This window comes from Protomyctophum parallelum, assembly GCF_964188405.1.
Source record: "Protomyctophum parallelum genome assembly, chromosome: 12".
NCBI lineage: Eukaryota > Metazoa > Chordata > Actinopteri > Myctophiformes > Myctophidae > Protomyctophum > Protomyctophum parallelum.
Genome location: NC_139712.1, coordinates 20,612,076 through 20,633,975, shown reverse-complemented (window position 1 = coordinate 20,633,975; position 21,900 = coordinate 20,612,076). Strand labels below are relative to the sequence as shown.

General features: G+C 44.7%; 1 protein-coding gene across 1 annotated transcript in view; it reads left to right on the top strand.

The window, feature by feature from the left end:
* The window catches only part of nebl (nebulette), a 146,693-nt gene that overhangs the window by 32,826 nt on the left and 91,967 nt on the right, over positions 1–21,900 (top strand). The window contains exon 4 of the mRNA XM_083778164.1: positions 4,284–4,391. Within this exon, the coding sequence (XP_083634290.1) occupies positions 4,284–4,391 (108 nt within the window). The remainder of the gene's footprint in view (positions 1–4,283; positions 4,392–21,900) is intronic.

Here is a 21,900-nt window from a genome sequence, read left to right as displayed (position 1 = left end):
CCGACGGCATCAGTGAGATCGAGGCAACCACACTCCCAGAATTGCACCTTTCTAGTTGTCAATGCTTTTTGCTGTTGGCTATATATTCGACTTTTCATGTGACCACCACGCTCTGACTTCTGTCAAGTGTCAAGAGTACATTTTAATTATTTTGTAGGGGCGCTAGGTCCTATATATATATACAGCTTGTGTTGTCTAGTTTGCCATTGGCAATGAACGGAGAATTTACGTCATATGTGTCCCTTATTGGTTCCCATATTATGGTCCCTTGGCCAATAATAATAATAATAAAACTTTATTTGTATAGCACCTTTCATTACATGAAATGCAGCTCAAAGTGCTTTACAGAGCAATGAAATAAAAAAAAAAGAAGCAAGGCAAAGACATTAAAAAACAAGCAGTAATGCAATACAGTGAGGACATGAGTAACAAAAAATAAAAGATCAATTAAAAGCAATGTTGTAGAAGTGGGTCTTGAGCTGTGGTTTAACAATGCTTTAGCCACCTGCACATTCTCCATTTGGGGAGGTGATTTTTGATCTGCCTTTCACACTTTTTCCACTTTTGCGGGAGGGGGGGGGTGGTTCTGGGTCGTAGCGTAGGCCAGCTGGTCTTATCGGGGCTCCGAGTCCTTCCAGTTAGCCGTTCTCTCTGTTTGTAATCACAGTGGAAATAGTGGAAATAACGAGGGGGGGGGGGGGGGGGAACACTCACAGTTTTTCGTCCTTTCATGTCCTTTGGCCTTGCGCCGAGAGAACTCCAGACGAATGTCTTATTCTGCGTGTGCGGTTCTCCTTCCCATGTTGTTGTTTTACTTCCAAATTCACTCTTAAAAGGTGTAATTCCGTTTCCAGCACTGCAATCTTTTGAAGCAGTTTTTGAAAGTCCTCTGAAGAAATGGTTGGGTTGGGTGCATTGCTGGCTATTTGCCAAGTATCCAGTGCTAGTTAGCTATAGCTATGTGCCACGTACCCAGTCACTGGAGGTAAAAAAAAAGGGTATTTTGAAGTAGGCAAAAGCTTTTATCTAAAGAACAAATACAGTCCCATCGGTTTACAAGTATCGAGGATCCACTTCGAGCTATCCAGCCCTCATCAGTGTGAGGAGTTGCGAGCGTCCGTTTCTTTTTAAGAGAGTGGTGACAGTGTGCAGGTGCACATCACGCCTGGGGGGTGATTACAGACTGGGGGTCGCAATAGCTCTCAAAAGTCTCTGTCAAAATGCAATACATTTGCCAATACATCTAAAAATGCACAAATACAAACAATTCAACTAAGCTAACAAAAGTCGCTGAGGACACCAGGCATCACTGCCGTTCATGTCTTTTTTTTATATATAATTTTTATCCCACGATTTTGTAACCCATTTTTCACCCCTGTGTCAATTATCTAATGTGATCCTGGGCTCTACACACCCTCCGCCAACCTGGGGAGAGCAACGGACTTGAACTCATGCTTCCTTCATGCCTGAGTGTCCAAGTTGCTCCTTTACACCTGAAAGGGGGGAGTTTCCCTGGTTGGATGTAGCGCGTGGAAGCAACACGTTATTTCAACCAGTTCTTTTCACCTCCATCAGGCGCCCCGGCTGGCCAGGGGGAGGCAGTTTAGAGTCCAGGATTACTGCATGTTTTTTGTGAGGGTACCTACCCTATAGGGGACACAGGGAGAACATTCAAACTCCACACAGAAAGGCCCTTTCGCCAACCCCGCCTCGGGTATGGGCACTGATGACGAGGAGGAGGAAACACGTTCATGTTGGTTGGTATACAGTCATGGCTTCCAGTTCCCACCTGATGTTGTGTGGGATTTCTGACTGCTCCAGACCGTACTGAAGAACTGCTAGCTTACATAATGTCTTGAGGCTAGGACTGAAGTCTAAGACATACAGGAGGTCACTCACTAGATCGACTGGGAGGTCTCTTAAGATGACGATACGATCTCCCACCATGCAACAGCACATGTTAGACATCACTGAACCTGGGCCTTTCCCCTTGGGCTTAACCTTGTACCAAGCGAAGGTCTCTGGATTTAATTTCCACATGAACAAGTCCTGGTTCCTGTGGTGGCCACTCATGTACAGTTCTCCCTTGCAGGTAAAGGCTGAATGAGACAGAAGATGTGCAGGACGCCTGAGCAACCACCAAGAGTTGGTCTCTGTGTCAAACACTCTGAGGGTGTTGTGGTACTGACCCCTACATTGCCCAGATACAAACATTTTTGTCCCGATCATGATGGCAGAGTGACCATATGAAGCAGGTGGTCGAGTTCCTCTGGTGTCAATCAAAGCCCAGACCATAGAGGCGGTGCACAACTTGTAGATGTCATTAGTGCGTCCAGCCTGGGTCCATCCTCCATGAACATACATAATCTTCCCGAAGGCACAGGCAGAGTGGTATCTCCTCCCCTCTGGCACAGTCCCAGAAACCTGTGGTTTGAACCATGTGTGGGCGTCAACGTCAAAGGCGTGAAGCACGTTGCGGAAAGGAAACCCTCCCCAGATGTAGACGATGTCTTCTATCAGCACAGCCGTGTAGCCCCAGCTCATGGACGGAGACTCGAGGTGACGTCGCCCACTTCCACGCGTCACGGGGGTCAACTTCGTCCAGCGTAAATATTCTGTGTCGAAGATGTGAACATCGACCGGATCCTTTTTGCTGAGGTGTCTGGAAACTGAAAAGAAATAAATCCGCCGTCCAACCACTACAGATCGACCAGTCTGTCTGTCCTCTCCTCCCCTGGTCACTGTCCAACGAAGCATCCTTCTAAGAATATATTGTCCCCCCCTCTGATCTCCTACGTCTTCACTGTAACAGCTGTTCTCGTGCTCCCTCTGCGGCATCTTATATAGACTATACAAGCAGAGCCCAGGTGTGATGTCACACATCCAGCTCCTCCCGATGCAGCACCTTATATAGACTAAAATCACACCCATGTGAAGTGAGCTCGGGCTCTTATCATCATACATCATCACGCTGGCCAATCACAATTTCTTTGCTCAGCCAATCAAATCATTGCTATGGGGTGCTCAGCCAATCAAAGCTCTCTATGCAGTTAAAAAATAATTGTGCATTTCCCGTCAGTTTGGTCACGTCAGTTGGTCATGCCCAGTTAACTATGAAATCGTGCATTCATCAAACCCTGTACACTTAAGACCCCTCATGCCAAAGAGCCAGCGCTCGCCCAGCGGTCTGCTGTCAACCAAGCGGATGTTGATCTGACCCCCATTCCAAAGCTCCAGCGCTCGCCCAGCAGTCTGCTGTCACCCAGGCGGATGCGTGCTTCTCGCCCTCAGGCATCTTATACTGGTAGTGGTATAGACTATGTAACGATGGCTTCCATTATCACATTGCAACTTTATGAAAAATAGAAAGCATGCCGTTTCTATAAGCTGATTAGCAGATTCCCCATAGATGATGTTACTAGTGGAGGGGTTTCTGAACTTCCCACAGCCCTCCTATCAGACACGGACTGAGTAGCAATTTATCATGAACATTAGTGAGGACCAATTACTGTATATGAAGATAGGTTGAAAAGTGGTGAAGTGGTCAGTACAAGTAGAGTACAGCACCACTCGGTTCAGACGGGTCTGATTTAAAGTTTTTAAATTAAGCTTTTATGAGTTTTATGGAAATTGTTGTGAAATTGTTGTGAAAAAAAAATGGAAAAAAAACTATTTATATATCGTTGCTGTCGGGAGGAAACCACCTAACTCCATTTTGAGGGTTTATTCCCCCCTTAAATTACTGCTATAACACCCTTTACATCTGTTTGTTGGTTAATTGTCTGATCAGTTTGTGAAAAGTGCTAGCATTGTAAATCTCAAGTCAATGTGGTCGCACGGTATATACGTCACGGTCGCATCCCTTGAGGTTTTCAATACCCAGATATATTTGTTGTGTTTCATTTTATATGCTATGTATTTGTTTAAAATGATCTAAACAGCATCTTGCAAGACTAATTATTAATACTCATCTGGAGAATTCACTAGGTAGTTGAAAATGTCAGGATATGCCACTCCGCTATTTAGCTGGGTTATTTTCCCAACTATTCAGCCAAGTTAATTATACAAGTTGACAACGGTAAAACACACCGTCGGAGCTCCGCGGTAGGTAGAGCATATATATATAAGCCCATGACATGTTCAAAATATAGACATGAATGAACAAAGTCAGTTGGGATCGGGATGTATTATTGAGAATTCCATGCACTCTTCAAAGTCGGCAGGATGTAGAAGACATTTTTATAATCTGATCTCAGTGTGTGTCTGTCTGTTTCTCTCTCTAGGTGAGGTACAAGAAGGACTTTGAGGACAGTAAGGGGCGTGGCTACAGCAGCATGTCAGACACTCCAGAGATGCAGCGACTCCGAAAGACACAAGAACACATCAGTAATGTATGAACGCACGCACATAAACACACGCACGCACACACACTTCCTTTTGCCATGCATGTTATTTGCCATGTTTTCTGTTCATCTGTGCATGTACTGTGTGTGCACGTGCGTGTGTGTGTGTGTGTGTGTGTGTATGTGTGTGTGTGTGTGTGTGTGTGTGTGTGTGCGTGCGTGTGTGCGTGTGTGCGTGTGTGCGTGTGTGCGTGCGTGCGTGCGTGCGAGTGAGTGATATGGGGTGCATTTTGGTCACTGGGTACAAACACACGCACACGCACGCACCGAGGAGCGTGCACACACACACACACACACACACACACACACACTATAGTCTTCATGCAGTGCAGAAGACGTTGAAGGTCTGAAGAGGATCTCTGAATGTAAGTGTATTTTAATGAACTCAAATCCTTTTAACATTCACTTTGGACATTAACTGCAAGTAGCTAAGATTGTGTGTGTGTGTGCGTGTGCGTGCGTGTGTGCGTGGACGTCACAGATCCTGCATGGACTGAAGATCTGCTATAACCATCACCAGCTGTTGTCCAGGTAACTCTGTCTGTCTGTCTGTCTGTCTGTCTGTCTGTCTGTCTGTCTGTCTGTCTGTCTGTCTGTCTGTCTGTCTGTCTGTCTGTCTGTCTGTCTGTCTGTCTGTCTGTCTGTCTGTCTGTCTGTCTGTCTGTCTGTCTGTCTGTCTGTCTGTCTGTCTGTCTGTCTGTCGTGTTACGAACAGCTGCAAAACTGTTGGGAGGGTTTGTAGGGTCCGACTAGTCTTGCAGATATGGGGGTGCTATACCTTTGGTTGCTTTTGAAGGACAGCATCATCAGAGTTTTGTACTCGTTTCCACCCAGTTGAATGTAGACGTTCTATCACTCACCATAAGTGATGCGCTATAGGAGGACATCTCTGATCGTCTGGCTGCTTGAGACCGCTGTTGTTGTTGTTGAAGAACCACTCCGTCTCAGCAGTCTGTCATTATGCACACTTTTTGATCACAACTAAGAATATCTTAGGTTGGTTAGCCTATACATGCACGCACGCACGCGCGCGCTCACACACACACACACACACACACACACACACACACACACACACACACACACACACACACACACACACACACACACACACACATTCCTCCTGAAGTTGTGGCTCTAGTTCTTTGAAGTGGTTTGGTTTCACATGTTGTGAAATGTTGACATCGGCAGCAGCAGTAGCTTTGACTGTAAAGTAGTACTATTAAAAGTTGTGGTATAGGCTAATAGTAGTATCATGCTGCGTTCACACGGGCAGATGCAAAGATACAAGCTACCATTCATTTTCAATGGAAGCCAGCAGCAGCGACACGAAGATACAAAGATATACATCCGACGTTTGCAGCTGCCGCAGAAGCTACAGCTACAAAGCTACAACAAAGTTGAGCTATAGTTTCAACTTGAGCTACAGAGATGCAAAGCTACAAATAGGGTGTGTAGCTTTGCGTCTTTGAATATCTTGCATCTGCCAGCTTTAGAATCGTACTATGAGACTAATGTTCATATCAGCCAACACAGGGAGGCTGGAAGAGCATTCACTTAGAAACACTGTGACAACGCTCCACACGTCCCAAACTCTTCTCCCTACTCGCTCCAAAACTATGGTACGCACTTGCCATTGTAATCAGAACTGCAGACTCACTCCAACTTTTCCCCCATATAGTCTGAAAACCCACCTCTCCAGACTTACGGGCGTATATGCAAAGGCTCAGCTTATGTAACCTAGATACTGTATGTACTGTAGACATAGCACTCTATAATGTAATGTATATGCATAGTTTCATTATACAGAAATTCCACTGTTAGATGGAAGACATATGTTAGGTTCTTACAGTAGCTTTCGCATGATTCTGGATGACTTTTTAATTGTAATTGATGTATTAATGATGTATTAATGTGGCGTTCTTGTTTACTGTAAATCACTCTGGATTAAGATAATCTGCTAAATGCCTAAATTGTAGTAGTAGTAGTAGTAGTGATGTAGTATAGTGATACAGTAGTAGTATAGTGATACAGTAGTAGTATAGTGATACAGTAGTAGTATAGTGATACAGTAGTAGTATAGTGATACAGTAGTAGTATAGTGATACAGTAGTAGTATAGTGATACAGTAGTAGTATAGTGATACAGTAGTAGTGGGGCATTGCCTTCTCTCATCCGTTCCTAGCTTGTCCTCATGTGTGTCTGTGTATACGTACATGGAAGCATCTACACGAGTCCATGTATAGTAAACACAAAATAGTGTATTTATAGAGGCAGGCGTTTCCTTCCCACATGTTAATGACTAGAGGTTGAGCTGTGCTCCGCCCTGCTTCGTTCACCCATTCACGTTATTTTAAGTGCAGTGGGACAAAGACAGGAAAGTGAGGGGGATCATAAAAGGGGAGCAGCAGGTTAATGAAATTAATTGATCTCGTCACGTACCCAAACGCGGGACAGCCAGGCGTGGTGTTTTGATACAGAAGACAAGGTGAACGTTAAGAACTTAACCCACTTAACCTACATTTCTATATCAGTGGTTCTCTACCACTAACTAACTAACTAACTAACTATTTAATGTCAACAAGCCCCAGAATTAGATGTATTTGGCCACCGACCCCCATCTGAATATATGTTGTTCCTCCTGAACTCTCACCTTCAGCTCCCCTTGACACACACACACAAACACACTATCACACTCGCACGCACACACGCGCGCGCACGTGCACGTTCACATGCATGCACACGTCCTTGCTCACACACAGTGGGATGCATCCAGCACTTACACCGTCACACTACACTGCAGGGCTACCCTGCCGCGTACCCCTTATATCCATAAACATTTTTGCCACCTTTTACTACTATTTTGAAAAACACATTTTAAAATAGTTCAAATGGCTGATCTACAAGCTCACAACATGTTGATGTAGATGGGCTAGTTGAATTGTTTTAAAATGTTTGTTTTTTTTAAATAGTAGAAATCGCACTCTGTAAAGTGAGGGGCGCTCTTATCATCATACTGTACATCGTCGCATTCCGTGCTCAGCCAATCGAATCGTCACAAATGTGGCACACGTTCCGTGTTCAGCCAATGAAATCATCACCAGGTGGTACACACAAACACACAAAGCTGGGCATATTATGATAAGGCGAATACGTTTAGGGATAAGGGGTAAGGGGTGGCGCATGATAGGGCCCTCAGTCTCTCACACATATCCCCCTCTCTTCATCACATACTCTTGAGATGGCATATACCCCCCCCCCCCCACACACACACACACACGTGCACAGACACACACACAAGCACGCACGCACGCACACATTCCACTCACTGTGCCAGTGCCAGTGCTGTCAGTCAGAGGAAGTGAGGGTCAGCGATAAGATAACGAGCGTGAGGGGTCTAAATGTGGAGGTTTACCTACCCTCGCGTGTTTGATAAGACGTGCCAGGCTCACTGACCAGTCCACAGACCTTCACACATTAACGGCTATAGGGGACACACAGTACCCTGCAGAGACAGGACAGCTAGGGGACACCGGATCCGTATAGAGATCTACATTCATCTGTTTACATCAACAGGTCCAGGTGCTGGTAGTTAGAGGATAGTTTAGAATTGCACAATAGAACGGAAAGGAATAAGTAGAATAGATTTCATAGATTCTTTGCCCACTGCACTTTGTATACCGCAATTAAGGAAAGAAGCGGAAGGGAGGCCTCAGGAGTCGGGATCTTTTCGTCGATGGAGGAAGGGAAAGAAGCCGTTTTGACAAAGGGGGAAGGGACGGAAGACGAGGAAGACGTCTTAATGGCGTCGGAAGGGACGGAAGACGTCGCGACGACCACGGAGGAAAAGAACGGCAGGATTACGGCGAGAGAGGGAGACGATGAAGAGCGACCGACGACGACGACGGAGGAGGACACACGGGTCCCCATGGTGATAGTGACCTCCTCGAGCCGAGCCGAGCTGACCGGCGGACGACGGACAGACTTTGGGGAGAAGTTAGAGGAGGAGGAGGAGGAGGAGGAGGTCGAAGGAGAGGAGCAAGACGACGTGGAGAAAGGCAGCGTCGAGAAGGAGAGTCTTCATGCCGAGGAAGGAGAGGAGAGAGGAGGGGAGGACGGAGGAGGAGGAGGAGAAGAGGAGATGGAAAGAGAGAGGAGCAGAGGAAAGCGGGCCGTTCCGGCCGTTCCTCCATGGGAGACAGAGGTGAAGTCAACCCTACCATCAGGGGTGGGAAAAAAGTACTCACGTTTTGTAGTAAAGTAAAAGTATTGATACTGCAATGTAGAAAAAGTAAATGGCCAAAATAAAAAATGCACTTGAGTAAAAGTACAAAAGTATTGGTATGAAAATGTACTTGAAGTATACGGTACTCATTGTGCAGAATCTCTCCTTTCAAGTTTTCAAATAATAGCATAACATAGCAGATGTACAAGCTCTGTGGAGGGGTGTGGGGGGGGGGGGGGGGGGGGGCGTGTGACAGGATATACCATTAACCACTTCAAGCCTATACATTTTGGCCATTTATAATGCGTTGCGACGCATTGAGAGCTTGTAGATCGGCTATTTTCAATAGATGTTCTACACATTTTGAACTTGAGTACTTTTACTTTTAGTACTTTAAGTACATTTTGATGTCGATACTTTTATACATTTTCAATTACATACTTTTACTTGTAACAAAGTAGTTCTAAATTGCAGTATTGGTACTTTTACCTAACCCATTCTGGGCGGGAACCCATTTTGGTGTTAGCACTATGTTATGCTTTAGCTATTGAAAAATAGCAGATCTACAAGCTCATAGGTCGAGCTTGTAGGTCTGCTATTTTTTGACAAAATCGAAGAAGGACTGACATTTTTAGAATCTGATCTCAGGTCAGAATGGAAAACTGTCAGGATGTAGAAGACATTTTTAGAATCTGATCTCGGGTCAGAATACTTTTTGCTGTGAGGGGGGTCATGAGGTATCGTGTTGTCAATGTCAGCTCAGTGAGGTAAGTGCTGCTAGACGGGGCCACACAGGCACAGTGCTAACAGGCCCAGAACACTGTTGATCTGACCGGCCTTGACCTTGGTATATGGACACTTTCCCATGCAGACAGTGTTAACCGAACGGTGCCCCTGGCCTTGACCTTTTAGAGAAGATTGGGGCAGCTGTGGCTCCGGAGGTTAGAGCAGATGGTCGTCCAATGATCCGTGGGTCGGTGGTTCGATTCCCCGGCTCCTCCTGTCTCCACATGTCGAAGTGTCCTTGAGTCAGGAAGTATATAAAAATTTAACATGTCTCGCGATTGTCATTTAATCAACTCAAAACATACTTTTTGTAAGCGAAACACTGTCGTTTAGATGGAACAGCCGCAAACCAAGCTTGTTTTGCCTGCAGGGGGGGGGGGGGGGGGCGTTGGTCAGTGGGCGTGCACGAGTGACAGTAAATTAAATGGAAAGTTGCCCAGGGCACTTTTTGAGTGGTGCAACCACTCCAAGGAACAGCAATGTCCGTGTTCACCTATGTGTTGGTTCACCTTTGTATATGTTCATGAGCACCAGTGTGACTGACTACCAGTAGGGGCGCTGTTGTGCCAGAAACAAGAGAGAGAGAGATAGTATTAGTGCTGCACCGTTGCCTGCTAATGAGAGAGAGAGAGAGAGAGAGAGAGAGAGAGAGAGAGAGGAGGGAGAGGGGGGGGGGGTGGAGAGAGAGGGGAGTTGCACCACTCAGTGTGATTATTTTGTTGTCTTGTGGCAAATCTTTGTCTGGTTTGGAGGCTGAATGGAACGTGTGTGTTTCAGGCTGCAGCCGGTGCGAAGCCCCCTGTCCCGGACCCCCTGTTCAACAGGAGATGCAGCGTGCTGGTCAGTGAGGTCAGTATACTGATGACCTCTGACCTTTCCTGCTGTCTCTCCTACCGCTGTCTCCCTCTCAGCTTTCCTACTGTCTGTCTCTCCTACCGCTGTCTCCCTCTCAGCTTTCCTACTGTCTGTCTCTCCTACCGCTGTCCCCCTCTCAGCTTTCCTACTGTCTGTCTGTCCTACGCTGTCTCCCTCTCAGCTTTCCTATTGTCATGATATGATGATTCAAGTTTCTTTATTAGGAAAACCCATTGAAATGTCTCGTTTTCGAGGGCTCCCAACACAGATACATGTCACAATCATTATTATACATGTAAACAGTACAACAAAACAAATGACATACAACTAACATGGACAGGACAAAACACTAAACATTGCAAACCTTGAAAACCTTACAGCCTCATTACGGCATTGAATCCAATCATATACTGTAACACATTATGAAAATACTATGTCCTATACAGTGAGTGCAAAAAAATAAAATAATGATAATAGTAATACAACATAAAATAATGAAATAAAGGAATAAACATAATATGATTATGAATATGAGTCATTGTGAGCTTGTACTGTGTCGGCTTTTTTAATCATTTCAAAAGGTATAAAATAGGGATCAAGCGGTTAAACTAAAATAATACTCTATATACTGGATTAATCTGTTCTGGAATCTATGAAACGACATATCAGATAATTATGTTGATAATCAGGGTCCCCGAGTTAGTAAACTTTTAATCCCCACCCAAGTGTATACAATTTAGATTTTTGGTAGTGGATTACCAGTGCAAAAACACACTGTACAAATAATTTACACATGTTTCAATGTAAATAAGATGGCAAAGCTTGTAAATTGATATACATATTGTTTGTTACGTGCCTATGGTTGTTGCGTTTATATATACCCGTAGTGAAATACTTGCCGCCTTGTGGCCGCGGGGGTACTGCGCCCTGGGTACGTTTTTGCATTTTTAATTCACTAATACATTAATTGTTAATTTATAATTTGTTAAATTGGAACCATTATTATGGTCAATGCCTGTGTGAAAAGTGCAGTGATTGGTGCTGGCAGTGAGGAGCTATGGCAGTCACAGTGACACACAGACAGACACACATTCAGACATTGTCAGAATTATAGTATGATATTTGTATTCTCTCTGTGTGTCTCTCTCTCTGTCTCTCTGACTATCTCTATCTCTCTCCATCCCCCCTCTCTCTCTCTCTCTCTCTCTCTCTCTCTCTCTCTCTCTCTCCATCTCCCTCTCTCTCTCTCTCTCTATCCGTGCAGGTCAGATATAAGGAGGACTATGAGAAGATGAAAGGTCATAGCATGTTCGTTCCAGGAGCTGAGCTGATTCACTCTAAAAACATCAGTTCAATCATCTCCGAGGTACGTACCGCACACACACACGCACACACACACACACACACACACACACACACACACACACACACACACACACACACACACACACACACACACACACACACACACACACACACACAAAGCCTTGAATGGTTGACTTCACAAAAGGCTGGGAGTACACATAAATCTTTCACCAGTTAAAGCTGCTACTCTGTAAGGTTTCATGTCCTACCGGGGATTCCAACCCAGTCGCAACTATGTGCAGGAAGTTTTACCTCTGAACAGTCATTCTAAAACGTTTTCAACGTCAAGGATCCCCGAATTTATGCGGTTGCAGAACACCCATCTGAAAATAATTTGTGCCAGGTACCCCCGAGATCTGCGTTGGTTGTTGTTGTCTCCACCAGGCCGAAGGCATGGGGAGAGAGTATGTTTTGCACTCCGTCCGTCCGTCCGTGTGTCTGTCCGTCCTTTCGTCTGTGAACAGCTAATCTCCGGCATTGTTAAAACCCGGTCAATGACAATTTTTTCACACACACTCCCTGGATGCCAACGATGAACCTCTGCTCCAAAATGTCCAGAACGGCCTTTTATAGCACCACCAGGAGACTGGACAGTACACCTACAGATTTTGTCCAAACATCACGCAAATTGGTACACAGTCTCTCCAAAGCCATTCAACGAAACAGGTCTTTCAGATTTCTCAGACTCCATCCTGATTGGCTAAGATTGGCTTCCAAAGTTCGCAGTAGTGCTCAGTTTCAAACAAAATGCTGCAAATCATGAACACATCGTGTGATTTCCGTGAAATTGTGCACGCACATTCCCACTAGGCCGAGGAAGAAATGACACACGAACATTTTCAACTCAGCCTCATGGTGGCGCTATTAACTGGCCGAAAAGTGTTTTTACCTCTAACTGCACGGATCTGTGGATAACTTTGTATGCCAACTCCATAGAGGCCAAGGAAAAACCTTTGCCTTTTTCACATCTGCTCTTTATAGCGCCACCAGGAGGCTGACATAAAACACATTTTATAATATTACTCCTTCAGATTTTATCCAAATTTCACGCGAATCGGTACACATGCTCTTCATAGTCATGTGATCAAGACGGGTTTGTTTCATTTCTCATAATCCACCCTAATTGGCTACGATTGGCTTCTAAACCTTTCAGGAGTATCCCGCTTTCTACCCGTTTTGTACAAATCACCACAACTACTCAATGCAGCGTCGGATTGTGGTGAAACTGTGCATGCATATTCCCACTAGGCTTTGGCGAAGAAATGCCACTTGACAGTTTTCAAATCAGCCTCACGGTGGCGCTACAACTGGCCAAGCTGCGTCTCACACACACGCACACACACACACACATACACACACACACACACACACGCGTTTATATTGCTCCTAAACATTTTGCCAAACATCACACACACACACACTCCTATCCTCCTGGTGGAGACCTGTGCCGATGCGATGGCGAAAAAAAGCGATGGCGAAAAAAGCGATGGCGAAAAAAAAGCGATGGCGAAAAAAAAGCGATGGCGAAAAAAAAGCGATGGCGAAAAAAAAGCGATGGCGAAAAAAGCGATGGTGAAAAAAAAGCGATGGCGAAAAAAAAGTGATGGTGAAAAAAAAGCGAGTATGATGATGTTGATGATGATGATGATGGAGATGATGAGATGATGATGAGATGATGATGAGATGGCGAAAAAAAAAACGATTGCGGAAAATGGCGATGGCGAAAGAAGCGATGGCGAAAAAAGCGATGGCGAAAAAATGCGATGCGAAAAAAAGCGATGGCGAAAAAAAGCGATGGCGAAAAAAAAGCGATGGCGAAAAAAAGCGATGGCGAAAAAAAAGCGATGGCGGAAAAAAGCGATGGCGAAAAAAGCGATGGCGAAAAAAGCGATGGCGAAAAAAAGCGATGGCGAAAAAAAAGCGATGGCGAAAAAAAAGCGATGGCGAAAAAAAAGCGATGGCGAAAAAAAGCGATGGCGAAAAAAGCGATGGCGAAAAAAAGCGATGGCGGAAAAAAAGCGATGGCTGACGTAAAACACATTGTGATCAAGACGGGTTTGTTTCATTTCTCATAATCCACCCTAATTGGCTACGATTGGCTTCTAAACCTTTCAGGAGTATCCCGCTTTCTACCTGTTTTGTACAAATCACCACAACTACTCAATGCAGCGTCGGATTGTGGTGAAACTGTGCATGCATATTCCCACTAGGCTTTGGCGAAGAAATGCCACTTGACAGTTTTCAAATCAGCCTCACGGTGGCGCTACAACTGGCCAAGCTGCGTCTCACACACACGCACACACACACACACATACACACACACACACACACACACACGCGTTTATATTGCTCCTAAACATTTTGCCAAACATCACACACACACACACTCCTATCCTCCTGGTGGAGACCTGTGCCGATGCGATGGCGAAAAAAAGCGATGGCGAAAAAAGCGATGGCGAAAAAAAGCGATGGCGAAAAAAAAGAGATGGCGAAAAAAAAGCGATGGCGAAAAAAAAGCGATGGCGAAAAAAAAGCGATGGCGAAAAAAGCGATGGCGAAAAAAAAGCGATGGCGAAAAAAAAGTGATGGTGAAAAAAAAGCGAGTATGATGATGATGATGATGATGATGATGGAGATGATGAGATGATGATGAGATGGCGGGAAAAAAAACGATTGCGGAAAATGGCGAAAAAAAAGTGATGGCGAAAAAAAAGCGATGGCGAAAAAAAGCGAGTATGATGATGATGATGATGATGATGATGGAGATGATGAGATGATGATGAGATGATGATGAGATGGCGAAAAAAAAAACGATTGCGGAAAATGGCGAAAAAAAAGTGATGGCGAAAAAAAAGCGATGGCGAAAAAAAGCGAGTATGATGATGATGATGATGATGATGATGGAGATGATGAGATGATGATGAGATGATGATGAGATGGCGAAAAAAAAAACGATTGCGGAAAATGGCGAAAAAAAAGTGATGGCGTAAAAAAAGCGATGGCGAAAAAAAGCGATGGCGAAAAAAAGCGATGGCGAAAAAAAAGCGATGGCGAAAAAAAAGCGATGGCGAAAAAAAAGCGATGGCGAAAAAAAGCGATGGCGAAAAAAAGCGATGGCGAAAAAAAAGCGATGGCGAAAAAAAGCGATGGCGGAAAAAAAGCGATGGCTGACGTAAAACACATTGTGATCAAGACGGGTTTGTTTCATTTCTCATAATCCACCCTAATTGGCTACGATTGGCTTCTAAACCTTTCAGGAGTATCCCGCTTTCTACCCGTTTTGTACAAATCACCACAACTACTCAATGCAGCGTCGGATTGTGGTGAAACTGTGCATGCATATTCCCACTAGGCTTTGGCGAAGAAATGCCACTTGACAGTTTTCAAATCAGCCTCACGGTGGCGCTACAACTGGCCAAGCTGCGTCTCACACACACGCACACACACACACACATACACACACACACACACACACACACACGCGTTTATATTGCTCCTAAACATTTTGCCAAACATCACACACACACACACTCCTATCCTCCTGGTGGAGACCTGTGCCGATGCGATGGCGAAAAAAAGCGATGGCGAAAAAAGCGATGGCGAAAAAAAAGCGATGGCGAAAAAAAAGCGATGGCGAAAAAAAAGCGATGGCGAAAAAAAGCGATGGCGAAAAAAGCGATGGCGAAAAAAAAGCGATGGCGAAAAAAAAGTGATGGTGAAAAAAAAGCGAGTATGATGATGTTGATGATGATGATGATGGAGATGATGAGATGATGATGAGATGATGATGAGATGGCGAAAAAAAAAACGATTGCGGAAAATGGCGAAAAAAAAGTGATGGCGAAAAAAAAGCGATGGCGAAAAAAAGCGATGGCGAAAGAAGCGATGGCGAAAAAATGCGATGCGAAAAAAAGCGATGGCGAAAAAAAGCGATGGCGAAAAAAAAGCGATGGCGAAAAAAAGCGATGGCGAAAAAAAAGCGATGGCGGAAAAAAGCGATGGCGAAAAAAGCGATGGCGAAAAAAGCGATGGCGAAAAAAAGCGATGGCGAAAAAAAAGCGATGGCGAAAAAAAAGCGATGGCGAAAAAAAAGCGATGGCGAAAAAAAGCGATGGCGAAAAAAGCGATGGCGAAAAAAAGCGATGGCGGAAAAAAAGCGATGGCTGACGTAAAACACATTGTGATCAAGACGGGTTTGTTTCATTTCTCATAATCCACCCTAATTGGCTACGATTGGCTTCTAAACCTTTCAGGAGTATCCCGCTTTCTACCTGTTTTGTACAAATCACCACAACTACTCAATGCAGCGTCGGATTGTGGTGAAACTGTGCATGCATATTCCCACTAGGCTTTGGCGAAGAAATGCCACTTGACAGTTTTCAAATCAGCCTCACGGTGGCGCTACAACTGGCCAAGCTGCGTCTCACACACACGCACACACACACACACATACACACACACACACACACACACACGCGTTTATATTGCTCCTAAACATTTTGCCAAACATCACACACACACACACTCCTATCCTCCTGGTGGAGACCTGTGCCGATGCGATGGCGAAAAAAATCGATGGCGAAAAAAAGCGATGGCGAAAAAAAAGCGATGGCGAAAAAAAAGCGATGGCGAAAAAAAAGCGATGGCGAAAAAAAAGCGATGGCGAAAAAAAAGCGATGGCGAAAAAAGCGATGGCGAAAAAAAAGCGATGGCGAAAAAAAAGTGATGGTGAAAAAAAAGCGAGTATGATGATGTTGATGATGATGATGATGGAGATGATGAGATGATGATGAGATGATGATGAGATGGCGAAAAAAAAAACGATTGCGGAAAATGGCGAAAAAAAAGTGATGGCGAAAAAAAAGCGATGGCGAAAAAAAGCGATGGCGAAAGAAGCGATGGCGAAAAAAGCGATGGCGAAAAAATGCGATGCGAAAAAAAGCGATGGCGAAAAAAAAGCGATGGCGAAAAAAAGCGATGGCGAAAAAAGCGATGGCGAAAAAAAAGCGAGTATGATGATGATGATGATGATGATGATGGAGATGATGAGATGATGATGAGATGATGATGAGATGGCGAAAAAAAAAACGATTGCGGAAAATGGCGAAAAAAAAGTGATGGCGAAAAAAAAGTGAGATGATGATGGAGATGATGAGATGATGATGAGATGATGAGATGGCGAAAAAAAAAACGATTGCGGAAAATGGCGAAAAAAAAGCTATGGCGAAAAAAAAGCGATGGCGAAAAAAGCGATGGCGAAAAAAGCGATGGCGAAAAAAAGCGATGGCGAAAAAAAAGCGATGGCGGAAAAAAGTGATGGCGAAAAAAAAAGCGATGGCGAAAAAAGCGATGGCGAAAAAAAGCGATGCGAAAATAAGCGATGGCGAAAAAAGCGATGGCGAAAAAAAGCGATGGCACTTTTTCCAGTTATTGCTATTTTCAAAAGATGTTTTTTATACATTTGAAAACTGGAAATGAGACATTGTGCATAACTTTCTACTTTTGGTACTTTAAGTACATTTTGATACCAATACTTTTAACCGAGTACTTCTTCTGGTGTTTTAAAGCATTATGTTATACCTTAGCTATTGAAAAATAGCAGATCTACAAGCTCATAGCCCTATGAACTTGTAGGTCTGCTATTTTTGAAAAATCGTGAAAATGTGCCCCAAATCTTTGAATATATATTTGCTTCTGGGGGGTCCCTGGAACAACATATTTTCAGATGGGGGGGCGGAGGCATATTACATATAATGTTTGGGGTCCTTGACATGAAATATTATATATACTGTATATATATGTTGAAACATTTCAGAAAACTTTCAGGATTAAAAAAAAAACATTTTTCCACCATTGGTTTATGTCCTTTCAGTCTAAGTACAAGGAGGAGGGGAGGAGAGAGTCGTGTGTGTCGCTGTACTCCTTCCTACCAGACACTCTGGAGACGCAGCACGCCCGAGAGGCCTCCAACCTGCTGAGTGAAGTAGGAAACATTCAAACATCCTTTAACACAATCCATGCCGGGATTCCTAAAAAATAGGAGCTCTGGGGTGCCGGAAAGACATGGCCGCTTTTACTCTGAAACCCACGACCCGGAAACAATCCGGAAAAAATGTTTGCTTTACATTGCTAGCTTACATTGCTATCGTTTTAATTTATACGATGATCCAAAAAGCGTTCATATTTTGAGGGAGAGACGGATGAGGAGCAGAAATGAAGCCGGTTATAAGCTTTATATCAATATCAAACGGCTAAAGCTCAAAACAAACCTGTAGCCCTGTCCAGGTTGCTAGGCAACTCCTTTGTCACCCCCAGCACAAGGACGGGTGCGCGTGCAGTAGGGCTTCTTTCACTTATAGTGATTTTTACTAGTTGACTATAGTTGCCTAGCTTACTAGTGGACTAGTTGTTTAACAAAAAAAAGGGGGGAGGGGTTAAATAATATTTAAAAACGGTGTACATTGGTGACTATAATCTAGCATTCTAGCTGATCTTGAGGCCTACAAAAACTAGTCAACTAGTACCAACAAGGTCAACTAGTGGATTTAGGCCTACTAGTCGACTAGTTGCTTAATTGGGATCTATATAAAACAGAATCTTTGTTGGCATTCTCTGAAATCTCAGAAAAATTGTTGCAAAGTCACCGTAGTCAAAGTATAGATATTCCAATCCTGGTTAAATATGACTGGGCTACAAGTGAAAATTGCTCAGTCAAATTTGTACTCGCACATGTAACAATCTGTTGTGTGAGCGACGTGATGTGTGTTTTTCCGCTGCAGATTAAGTACAAAGGTAACGTGAAGAGTGAAATCTCCTCCTCGCTCTATTCCGTCCCGCCAGAGACCACAGAGACTCAGTTTGTCAAGGAACTGACAAACTGAAGGCATAAAGAAGGCATCATAACTCCTCCTCTGTTGGTTAACTTGGCCAGCTTTTGAACCACTCTGTTCGAGATGGTCACGTCGTCATTACTCAACAAGTAACACATAAAAACACCTGTGTGTGCGGTTCCTCTCCAGGCTAAATACAAGGAGGCCGGCAAGAAGGAAGTTAACACATGTCTGTACTCTTTACTTCCTGGAACTATGGAGACACAGCATGCCAAGGAGGCCGCAGAGCTGCTGAGTGAGGTGAGAGACAGGGAGAGCTGGATTTTAGTTTATAAATATTTTTATTGGGTTTTCTACATTTTTTCCGCTCCCATGTTAGTCCTTGTTCATGTCAACATACATTTGTGTACATTTGTAATACATAGATATTAGACAACCCTCATTTCCCACCCGTCCACCCAGCTGGACATGGATATGGATGGATGGATGGATGGACAAATACTCCATCCATGAAGGAATGAGGGAGAGTAATGTGGATGTATGGAGGAATGAATTGATGCATGGACAAATAGATAAATGGATAGATGAATGGTCGGATGAGTGCCGTGGGCGTGTTCTCTCCTCCGCGTCATCAGTGCCCATACCCTATAGGTGGGGTTGTCAAAAGGGACTTTCTGTGTGGAGTTTGCATGTTCTCCCTTTCCCCCTCACAAAAATATGCAGTAATCCTGGTCTCTAAACTGCCTCCCCCTGGCCAGCCGGGGCGCCTGATGGAGGGGAAAGGAACTGGTTGGAATAACGTGCTCCTTCCATGCGCTATAAGTCCAACCAGGGAAACTACCCCCCTGTCAGGTGAAAAGAAGCGACTTGGACGCTGATGCACTGAAGGAAGCATGAGGTCAGTCCGTTGCTCTCCCCGGGTTGGCAGAGGAAGTGTAGAGCACAGGATTACATTAGATAGTTGACACTGCAGGGAAAAAATGGGCTAGAAAATCATGGGGTAAAAAGTATTAAAAAAGAAAAGAAAAAACTATCACTGTATCCCGTTGTTCAGAACAAATACAAAGAAGAGGGCAGGAAGGATATGAACACCAACCTCTATTCTCTGTTGCCTGAAACCACGGAGATGCAGTTCGCCAAGTCCCTCCAGGAGTTCCAGAGTGAGGTACTGTATAGCAAACTACGGGCCTTGGCGCTGATTGGTTGTTCGTTAGACCCACCCCCACCACCGATTCTCATTGGATAATACACAGAAATTATAGGTTCACAGTGCAACACCAGACCAAGAGATGCAGTCCACTCAGAGAGTGGGCGGGGTCTTTGGGCTGGATCCAGGCTATTCGAGTACTTTAATCACTACTATAGAGGGTATGCGCGTGACATCATCATCATACCAGGAAGTTATGCGGAAATGCCTACTGAGTGGCAAAAAATTACTTTCTGTCTTTGACAGCCCATACATCCAAACAGAAAAGTCATATTTGATTGCATTAAATTACTTCAACATTAAACTCACTTTGTCACTCACTTTGCCACTCGATTGGCCACTCGATATGCCATCCACTTTATGCATGCGCATACCCTCTATAAGGGGCGGCCTTAGGGATCTGGAGGCCCGTTTCAAGACCAAATATGAGGCCCCCATATTCCCCCACCCCCCCATCACTCTTGACAATTGCGCCAGCAACAACAACCCTCCTCATCCTGTCGTCCTTTGACAATAAAGTGTCTCCCCTTTACTTCCCAATGCCGCACATTAACAGGAAATAGGTGTAACTTAACAGTGTGGGAGCGAGTGAGGGAGAGGGGGCGAGAGAGAGAGAGGGCCTCTGTGCATGGCTGGGGGGGCCAAGGCCCCCTAGAGGCTGGAGGCCCGTTTCAATTGAAACTGATGAAACATCACTACTGGTGATTATCGGTTGATTTTCATACAAATCCGTTGGTATAAGGAGGTTCACTCACATTTACCCATGATGCACTAGGAGGTCAAGTATAAGGAGGTTCACTCACATTTACCCAAAATTCTTAAATTATAATAAAGGTGCTGCCACACTATCTAAAGAGCCGTGCACGTTCTCGGCTGTGCGCAGCTTATTTTTCCGGGTTTCTAGACAGCTGGTGGATGGAAAAGTAGCTCCACTTCCGCGGACGACTTGCGCGACGGCCAGATTCCCGGAAACGCTCTCCTCCGCGTCAGTCGTCCGCGGAGGTGGAGCATAATTTCCATCCACCAGCTGTCTAAAAACCTGGAAAAAGAAGCTGTGCATGGCTTCTTCAGTCCGCGGCTGTCGACCGTTTTGCGCTTATGTGTGGAAACAGTCTAAGAAGGTTCATTCACATTTACCCATGATGCACTAGGTCAAGTATAAGGAGGTTCACTCACATTTACCCATGATGCACTAGGTCAAGTATAAGGAGGCGGGGAAGAGAAGGGCCTCCGTGTCGCTGTACTCTCAACTCCCCAAGACGCTTGAGACGCAGCACGCCAGGGAGGCGTCCCAGCTGCAGAGTGAGGTATGCGCACGTGCGCACACACACATGACACCTACAAACACACTGAAATAATTCTGCATGCGCAAACAAACATGCCTAAAAGACACGATTACACGCTGGAATAATTGCGCATGCGCAAACATGCCTACTGTTATTTGCACAAATACACACTGAAATGTGCATGTACTAACATGCATCTACACTACACTAGCACACACAAATGAGCATGCATGTACATACACAGAAATGGAGCACCCATAAAACATAAAAGAAAAGAGGATCCCCGCGGTTTGACTCATAATTATTAATAATTAATACATTGTGGATATGAAGAATCAACTGATCTCAACATTCTCTCTCTCTCTCTCTCCCTCTCTAGGTGAATTATCGTCCTAAGGTGATGGTCAGAGGAGCTCCAAGCTCTCTCTACTCTCAGCTTCCCGACACTGCAGAGATTCAGTTCCACCGAGAGATGACTGACATGCTCAGTGAGGTAGGCACGCACGCACGCACGCACGCACGCACGCACGCACGCACGCACGCACGCACGTCTAGCTGAAAATAGTTCCTTAGAGATGGGAGGAGATTGTGTTGTATCTGGTTCTCATTCAGAACATTCACATGTGGCATTGTATCTGCGTGAATCTCGTTTGCGTCCGAGCATAGGCATGCATAGGAATAGGCCAATCACAGGCATGGTGCCCGTGATTCATAGTACAACGAACACGTGTGTTCAATCAATCAATTATTCAAGCAAACGGTATAAACAATATTAGTTTGCCTCTTCTACAAAGATAAAACGTACACGTTAGTTGCAAGGTTGCATTCTGTCGCGCGTGCCAAAGCCAAGCTGTCATTCTCTTGTTTTATTTATTTCTCAATCTCACCACGGAGTAACCTCGCGTCTCGGAGGACAGTCAAGACGGGCTGTGTCGGTAGGCCA